General features: G+C 37.3%; 1 protein-coding gene across 1 annotated transcript; it reads right to left on the bottom strand.

Annotated features, from left to right (window-relative positions):
• Positions 1–2,698: 2,698 nt before the first annotated feature.
• LOC113749295 (cytochrome P450 81F2-like) lies at positions 2,699–4,605 on the bottom strand. Its single transcript, XM_027292982.1, is given in 2 exon segments — positions 2,699–3,343; positions 3,715–4,605. Coding segments are annotated over 2 exon segments (1,536 nt in total).
• Positions 4,606–10,068: the final 5,463 nt, after the last annotated feature.

Raw genomic sequence — 10,068 nt, 5'->3', positions numbered from 1 at the left:
AAAGCATTTAAGTCATATTCTCTTGATAAATCATGCTACAAATTATCTTTGTGTTCAGGTAGTTGTGCCTCTTTTAAAATTTCAAACTAAACTTGCAAAATTTTGAAGTTTAATCGAAGGGTAATAATGAAAAGACAATTTTTAGTAGCTTATGTGTCTTAGTCACAATTTTTTTTTCTTAAACTATGTGCAAAGTTGATCATGACATATAAAATGGGATGGAGGAAGTAGAATACTATCTATAATTTATAATTATACGTATTGCAAAATAAAATGTTAATAATTTATATATAAATATAAATATATTCATATTTATAAAATATATATTATATATAATTATAAATTTGGGCCAAACCGAATTTGAATTTGAAACTCATATAATGATGTGAGTCGAGATTGACCCTTTTAATACGAACCCGAAAGCTGAAAATCTATATAATTTGTGAGTTGAGATTAGATTTGCTAAATCCCCACCCTATCAAGTAACAGTGAATGTATACTTACACATGTGGATTGCGGGGTATTTATTAAAAGATTAGAAGTATGTTATGATGGTAATCCAGCATGATTCGATTTTTCACCCCCTGCTTAATACCGAATATTATTATGCTTGTAACTTCAACCTAATTGTGTGGCAATTAAGAAGGAATGTAGCACGTTTACAGTGGTCGGTTCACCATGCACCCGCAATTCCCTTGCCAAAATAAATCTGAACTTAAAAGGTTTTTTTTCCCCTTTTTCCAAAATGGATGGTTAGGAAGGGAGAAAGAAGTAAATGGGGAATTGGATACCTTTTGTTCTGGAATGGAACTATCTGCTGCGTATTCAATGAGAGAACAGAGAACAAAAATAGACATGCCAATTAAATTAGAATTCGTAATGAAATAATGAAAATTCAGAATTCTTATATAACCTTTTTTTTTTTTGTTTTTTAGCAAATAGAAGAGTTCTTAGTTAACCACATACCAAAGACTCCTATTTTTAATTTTGAGGGGACAGCAAAATATCAGTAGTGTTCAGATAATGTGGTGTTGCCCCATATTCGATCTGATGCAGATGAAGCATACAAATGGATGGTAGCTTGATCTTAGACTAGAAATGTTCATCCAAATAGGGAAATTCTTGATTCCTGTTTGCCTGTACCAATTGACAGAAACTGGATAAAAAGATTGGCACTCCATTTTGATTCCATTGAACCGATGGACCCAAATCAAAGAATAAAGAATACCGACAAGATTATTGAAGCAAGGGAATTTCTCTGTTTCTCTGAAGAATTGGCAACAGCGCAAGAAAGAAACAGAGGAAAACGACTTTTTGAAGCTCTACGCGGCTTCTTGACTTGGACCGAACAGAAAGCTGGAAGTTGCGGGTCAGGATTCTCACAAGCTAACTTCAAATCGATTTGTATAATTACTATATTGTATTTGGTATGAATTCGCACAGTTTTGATGTAATCACCAACTTAATTGTATGATTTCACAAATTCAAATTTGCACTCAAATTTTACACCAAAAAATTGTAAGAACTGATTTAAACGGGTCAAAAAAGTTGCTTGTGAGACCCTGATCCAGACTCTCAGCAAAATAGTACTGTACTTCCCAGCAAAAAGCAATTGCAACAATCGAGCTTATCTTGTCCCAGTATAAAATGTCTTTAATGTAGTAGCATCACAAATGTAAGAAAATGTATGGAAACAGTAGCATCACAAATGTAAAGCATGCACCTCCTCATTCTCAAATGGTCAAAATCATTTGCACCATCCATCCATGCATGACGGGGCTGTTTATTGCCCTTCTCACTCACCCATCATCTTTTTGACTTCTTCAGCCTGCTTTGCATCATCCACTGTACTAGTGCGCAGTGTAGTGATGTTGCACTGGAATTTGCGAGCCAGCGCCCAGCACTCGGCTTGTTTCCAGTCCACCGCGAATCTGTGCTTGCATGCGTGATAATTGGAAAAATAATAATAATTTTATTTGCATTACAAATAAGTTTTTTTAATTATCACAAACGTTACATTATGAAAAAGTATTAAATTTATTATTCTAAATTTTTATTCCAAATAAAATATAGTTTATCACAGACGAAAAAATGTTACTGTAATTATTTTACGAAATTCTCCACATAACCTCCCATTCAAATACAAGGACAGAATTATGGGAGACGAGGAGGGACACCGCACCCAAGTTCTATTTTTCTGTTAATATTTTCAAAGTTTACAGTTATATTCTTTATAAGTAGTAAATCTTTTTGTACCCTGAAAGAAATTATAAACATTTAAATTTACTCTAAAGTGTATATGCGTGTGAAAGTCTCTCCCTCCAAATAAATATTCTCCAAACACAACAAATTTCAGCAGCCCATTGGGCATAAGCTCTCTCCCCCTCCCTTGGGCTATTCTTGAGGATGGTCATAACTTAGTTTTTATTTGGACTGATCTATGTAGAGTGTTGGGCTAAAATTTGAAAACTCTATAAGAGATTGGGTAATTCTATGCAGAGTAGCGGGTTGAAAGTCAGTGACAGAGCCCAATTAAATGTATATCAAGTATTGAACAAGTTTGTCTAGTAAATATAATTAGTATTCCTAAATTCTATGAACATCTTTCATTTGTCATCTGTGCTGGCCAATAGATCATAGGAACCCTTTTTTTTTTGGGATAAATCATAGTGCTGGCCAATAGCTTGTGGTACATGCATCAGTGCAAGCATGCGGACTTGGTTGAAATTTGGGAGAGAAGTTTCAACATGTTTGGCCGTGGACAACATTTAGCCACCAAAGGCTGAACCCTGTGCACAGGAACTCCTATTCCTTCACTCATGTCCATCTTCTTACCATCCCTGGTTTCCCAGTTGAAGCTCTGGAGTAATGATCCCAAAGCCAATCCAAGAACATGGATTGCCAAGTTATTTCCAGGACAGCCTCTTCTCCCCGAGCCAAAGGGAATAAACTTGAACTCCTCTTTTCCTCCGACCCATGCTTCAAATCTCTGAGGCATGAACTTCTCAGGATCATCCCAGTACCTGGAATTATGTTGTATGTCCCAAGCATTCACAAACAGAACGGTTCCGCGTGGAACTCGATAGCCTCCAACGATGCAATCTTGGGAAGCTTTGTGAGGCATCAGAAGTGGCGTTACAGGCTGCAAACGCAGGGTCTCATTTATTATGCAGCGGAGGTAAGGAAGTTGAGGCAGATCACATTCAGCAATGAAACGCCCTTGTCCCACTTCTTGGTCAATTTCAGCCTGTGCCTTCTTTAAAACCTCTGGATTGTCCAGCAAGTATGCCATTGCCCACTCCATTGTACTGGCAGTTGTATCTGATCCTGCTTGTAGTAGTACCTGTTTAAGTTTTCGTTTCAAATAATGTTAGGAATGGCGAGCAGAAAATTAGGTAGGGACCATACTTATGCAGCAAATAGTTTTTGCACACTTCAGAAGAGTGCTAATGAGGCTAGAGAGCCCTGTAGAGCACAACTATTCCTTCGCCTTTCCAACTGACTTTTCCACTAAGAGCCAACAATTTGTTCAATCAGTTTCTACCATGTTTGCAACTCATTTTTTGCCTTCCCTACTGAAATCCTACTGCAGCTACTAGTAAAAACTGTAACAGAACGATCAATTGAAGTGTAGAAAACTGACGGCCAATGAAAATTAGATTCCAGATAAAGAAAACGGGAAAGAAAAACTACTGGATCTGGATTACTACTTACCAACATGAGGTTTCTTATAGTTTCCTCACTGTAGTACTCAGGTTCCTTTTCATGCAAATCCAATAAAGCTCCGATCATGGTTCTCTTCTCTCCTGAAGCACCAGCACGAGCACGATGTTCATCAATTACGTTCTGCATAAACTTGTCTCTTCTCTCCTGTATTTCACTCATCTTTTCCACCACGTCTCTCAATCCAAACCACCGCATGAAGGGCAAGAAATCAAGAACATTGGCCTTGGGATTCACCTTTGCTGCCTCAGAAGTTATCTCATGGAAAATTCTAGCCTCTTCTGAGTTCTCTATATTTTCTCCATAGTACCTATTTCCAGTAATCATCCTAGTCATAACATTGAATGTGAGATCAAAGCAAGCTGATCACATATCAGCGAATTGACCAGGATCTTCCACGGAAACTCGAAACAGCTTCCGAATCAAAGACAAGACCTCATCAGCACGAATAGCTGACAACAACTGTAGTTTGTGGGATGACAAAACTTCAAGAGATGAAATCTTGCGGAGGTTCCTCCAATGTTCACCGTAGGAGGACCAGGGGAGGCTGGTATAATTGTAGCCAAAGTATTTCCCATTGAGAAAGTTGGGACGATTTGCAAAAATGATATCATTTTTGGCTAAGCATTCTTCAGCTGCCAATGGAGATGAGACGAGAACAACCGGGATACAGCCTAGCCTGAGGGAAAGAACTGGACCATAGCGGCTAGAGAGCGCTGATAAAGATTTATGGAAAGGTTTCTTGAGTAAATAGAGATGGCCAAGAAATGGCAGGGCTGGAAAAGGGGATGGTGGAAGATTTTGAATCTTGTGAAGGATTCGGTTGGTCAAAATCTGAAGGGCTAAGATCAGAAGAGGCAGATACAGATACAGAGTTTCCATGGAAAACATGGAAGTGGAGTTTTTTGATGATTCTACAGGCTTGTTTGATAAAAACTTTTATCTGAGAATACTAGTCTCCTTTTCTTTTTGTTTAACATTAATCAATTTAGGTTTAAGCATGGTCTTCAAGGCTCAGTTTTGTTGAGGTCAATATCGCATGCCTTAGACAATAATATAAACGTTGAATTAATCTTATACGAGGCTTTGTTAAAATCTAAAAGGTAAAAACAACAATAAAAAATTTGGTGTGTACAATCAAAAGCCTGTTATTGTTAATTAGTATCCTGTAAATGCTGTTTACAAAAGTCCAAGTACAGGCAAATTACGCGAGAACAATATAGATTTGATTGGACTAATTTAGTTGTAGTTCAATGCACCTTCCTCCTTTTAAGGATCTGGCGTTAGCAGCACAAGCACTCATTGTTCATAACCCCCTTTTTCTAATAGAATTAGGTTCTAAAGAATTTCCAACGGAATCCAAAGAACAACTAGCAGTTTTTGAAAGTTTAAGAGAGAGAGAGGAAGGGGGTTGGGGTAAATAAAAATCAGTTACTTTATATATTTTCTAAACTATCCTTGACGATGAGGGGCCTTTTGGTATAAATAAAAAATCTATCAATCTTTAATAACTACCCACTACCACTATAATTTCTTACCAAGTGTTATGTATTTTTTAATATTCTATTTTTCAACTCATTTAGTAAATTTTAATTTTAATTAGCAACGACCTTTTATGGTTATGAACAACTACCAAATAACTGCTTTTTTTATAACTTTTACTTTAATAAATTTTTTACAAATGCTTTGCGAAAATATAAAACTAATTTTTTTTGAAAATGATTTCAATAAATATACTCAAAATATGTTACAACTATTTTTTTTCTATTAGTTAAACACATATTAGTGTGTCTCTTGAATACTGGCTGATAAGTATACATTAGACCCCCTTTTAGTCCAGGCCACGTGCTTAAGTTAAATTCTTATTGTTTCTCACATTCACATATTCGTGACTATAATATCTATTAAAAACAGCTTTACAACAGTTGGATACATAATTTTTTTTAATATAACAATTTGAATTGGAAAAATCAAAATTTGCTTTTTAACAAATATTGAATTGCATTCCTATTTTGACAAAATATAACATTTGGATTGTTGGAAATTTTCAAAATTTGTATGATGTACATACATGTATTGTATTACGAATCAAATGATTCTAAGATGTATATCCATTATGATAAATGTATATTCATTCATGAATATATTCATGTACGTAGGGATCCTTAAATGTAAGAATAGATTCATGTATTTAATCATAGAATCATGTGATGCATGAATTAGAATATAAGAATTTGTATACAATACATTGAATCTATTCATATAAGTATTTATTAAGTTCATTTATTTCTTAAACAATCTTTTCTATATAAAGAGGTCAAGTAGAGAGTGATTTGTGGCAGAAAATTACTTTCCTACTATTTTGAATTCTCTCAAAAATCACTCCTTAGTTCAGGAGGGTTTGTTTTATTTTGTACAAGAATCTAAGACAAACAAATTTCATCTTATCCTAAATAATATTTATCCAAAGTTATTGCGTGTTATACCGAACAAATAAAGTCCAAAGAAAAAGTAATATTCTATCACGATTTGAAATCAATTCTTATCACAATATTTGCCGGTTTGTTGCAATATTGAATATTCCCACCACTGGATGAAGAGAGGAAGGGTACACCGTACATATATATACATATAAGCACGACTAGTGAGAATTAATTTATTGAGGGTTAAGTGCCCAACCATGTGAAGTCAGCAGAGAGTAGTCTGACAAATGAGATGTAAAAAATAACTAGGAATTTATTAAATGGTTCGGAATTGAATGAAGCTAATAAATGAATCCAACGGCACGTCAACCGTCTTGTCGCTCTCCTTTGGGAACATTTAATATGACGTACGATAAATGAAGAACGGCCTGCACATTTTCCTCTATTTTAACCTTTTGTGTTCGTCTTTGGTGAACGAAAAGGCGTCTAAACAAAACCGAAACAAATTGAGATTGACTCAAGCTAAAATATGTGAGTTGAGTCCGAGCTTGGCCATGCCTTTAAGACTTCAATTCGAGTCTGATTCGATATTCATGTAAAACCAATAGAGGTGCAACGAATCCGATTTAATTGAGCTAAATTGAGTTTAAGTAATTGTTTATATATATATATACACACACAATAGGCATTCTAAACAATAGTAAATATAGAAAATTATATAAATATAGGACTTAGGAGGCTCGAGTAAGCGCGAACCTCCGAACCTCACTCATATATGCTTGATTAGATTTGTTAATTGGAAAATGAGAAAAGACACTAAAAAAAAATGTTCCATGTCTTTATCGGTCACTGGCACGTGTTTACAATGATAAAAAAAGTCTGAAACCAAGTTACACAGACATCAGTGAGTCACCACAATAACAATAAACATGTTGGACAAGTTCCCAACGTGACAGCTCATTGAAAGACCTTGATCTCGAGATCTTGGGAGCATGTGGCATGCCAAATCAAATGGTGGCATATGATACTAACCGCTGGATGTTGCTGCGGTATGTTTACATGTCAAAACAGAGGTGTGGAAAGTTAATGGAAAAGACATTCAAGCATTTTGGGCCACAAACGGTAGGGGAAGTGTGTTGGGCGGGCACGTGGAAAGGGCTTTTGTGACGTGCAACCGGAAGATCTATTGGGGGTTGAAGGGGACTCCAGCCGGGCATGTGAAATGTGGAGGGGCCGAAATGAAGCAACCGGGAAAGTGAGGGTTTGTACGCGAAAGTAGGGCATGGAAAAAAGGCGCGAAGCTTACTGGATAAGCTAAAGAGTGCAGGCGTATTAGAAAGGAAAAAGCGCCAAAAGCTGAGCAGGAGGAATAGCAGAAGATAGGGATTTGTTATGGAGCTGGCGGCGGAAATAGATGCTTCGGATATGCAGTGGGACAGTGAAGGAGAAAGCGAAAATGTAGTATCGCCGATGCATGAGAGTGGAACACCTTCGAAATTTAAAAGTTGCAGCAGTGAACGGAAGGCCATTCGTCGGACGGCGGAAACAATGGTAGTATCGCTGATGCATGAGAGTGGAACACCTTCGAATTATAAAAGTTGCAGCAGTGAAAGGAAGGGCATTCGTCGGACGGCGGAAACAATGGTAAGCCACTCAACTCATTCCGTGAAGAATATGGTGGATTGGATCTCGGATGAGCAGCGGCAGGCTGTCAGAGAGTTTGGATTCGGGTCAATTTTGAATGTGAAGGGAGTAGAGGTTGACGAAGAGATGTTGAAGTGGCTGCTGGATAACTTTGATGTAGATCGGAGGACACTGAACGTTCATGGGTACTGTCTACAGGTGACAGCCGAGGATGTGGAATGTGTACTTGGTTTGAGCAGCCGTGGGAAAGATATTGAAAGCGAAAAGCGAAGGCAAGAGATGGATACAGAGTTGGAAAGAGAATTGAATATCAGAATAAATAGCGGTGAAATTGTAGTGGAGGAATTGAGGCACAGTATATGTAGTTTGCATAACGAAGGCTTAGAATTCAAAGTGAAGTTCGTATTGTTTGTTGTTGGTAGGTTGTTAGCACCAAGTTTGGATGACAAAGTGAGCCGGGCTCTGGTGGCTGTAGTGGCTACAGAGGAGAATATGGAAAATTTGAACTGGTCGGAATTCATACTTGACAATTTGGTGAAGAGCATCCGTGATAGAGACGGCAACGGAATAGCGGGATGTGCACTTTTCTTGATGGTATAAGAAAGACGCACCATTTTGTATTAGAGATAGGAATTGCTGGAATAATGAAATTAAACTTTGATAGAAAAGACCCGTAAATGATGGTAGGCGTTTTTGTCCGTGCAGATTTACTATCTGGAACGATTCTATATCGAGGGTGAGGACGAGTTTCGCAAGTTCCAGCCGAGAGGGCCGAGGCTAAGATTTTGGGGAAGGTACGAGATTAATGAAAGCGTGCGAATATTGAGGAGGAATCACATATTTGAGGGGGAACAGGTAATGTAAAATCCTTTCGTGTGAATTGTTGTTGAAATTGCAATCTGCATTTTGTGACGTTACTAGTAGTACAAAACTGAAGGGTTGTAGTGACAGGGCAATGTGCAGTTTTACAATAACATAAGCTGTAGAGAAGACATTGATAGAAGACTGATTGAAATTGAATGTGGTAATAAAGATGTGAAGGATAGTATTGGTAGAATGGAAGCAATGATTGAATGTCGTTTTGAAAGGCTGAGGAGCATGTATGAAAGTGTGATGAACGTGTGCAAAACAAACCGGGCACTTGGTGTGGAGGGTGGGCAGAAGGACGATTGGCGCGGTAATGTTAAAAGAGGGAGTGAGTTACATAAATTTAGTCCTACAACGCCAGATTTTAGGTCCAAAAGCAGGAGTGAAAATGATAGAGTGACTACGAATAGTACTGTAATGGGTGAAAAGAGTGCATCGAAAATTACAAAGTGGAGGAGTAGAAAGAGACTAAGGATGGACAATACGGAGAAGCCTGTGGGGGAAGACAAACAAAACAGAAGGCAAGGTAAAAGAATAAAGGTATGCATCGGTTTGTGCCAAGGTATTTGTAGCATTAGAAAAGTAAAGTATAAATTGTAGTTTTATGTACAGATGGATAGCAGTGTGATGAACAAGTGTCAAACGAAGATCGTTGCTTTATTGGCAAAGGTGAGTATTCCAACGTTCCAGAATTACTAAAGTATGGGAAATTATAGACAATGAAAGATGACATATTTTTGTGGTAGCAGGAAACGAGGCTGGCATCTATCGGGGAAAAATTGAGTGAGGGACGAGCAAAAATACTGAAGTTCTTGTTTGACACTCAGCTGTCGCAAGGGTATGTACTGGAACATGGATTTGTTAAATCAACAGTTCTATTTTGTTTTATCCTTTATTTGAAATTGCAATGGGAAAGGGGACAGAAAAGTATTTGCAATTATAAGGTTGACTGAATATGTAGTATGATTATCCCCATAGGGGAGAGGGCATAGGAACGAAAAGCTTCGAAGCAGTTAAAATTGGTTTACAAGTGAGCATAAAACTTACAATTTGTGTGCTGTCAATCATGCCACCTTATATAAAAAGCAAGGGTAGGTAACATGGTTGCATATAGAATAAAAGGTGAGTATTCCAGAAGTTTGAGAATGGAAGTACAATGATAACTGAATGACCCTTATGGTGAGTACATAACCGCCTTAGGCTAACTGAATGACCGTAAGGACCGATTGGGTCATTGAAACCGTGATTGCTGGTTGTATTAGTGAGGAAGAGCGAACCTACTCTGGCCGTTTTAACTCGAGTGATTGAAAATGATGATATCAAGTTTGTAGATTATGAAACTGTAATACACATAGGGAAAAGATTAATGTACGCTGTTGTAATGACAGGGAAGTACTGGTGTCAATTAAGG

This window comes from Coffea eugenioides, chromosome 10, assembly GCF_003713205.1.
Source record: "Coffea eugenioides isolate CCC68of chromosome 10, Ceug_1.0, whole genome shotgun sequence".
NCBI lineage: Eukaryota > Viridiplantae > Streptophyta > Magnoliopsida > Gentianales > Rubiaceae > Coffea > Coffea eugenioides.
This window is presented reverse-complemented; position numbering and strand designations above follow the sequence as displayed.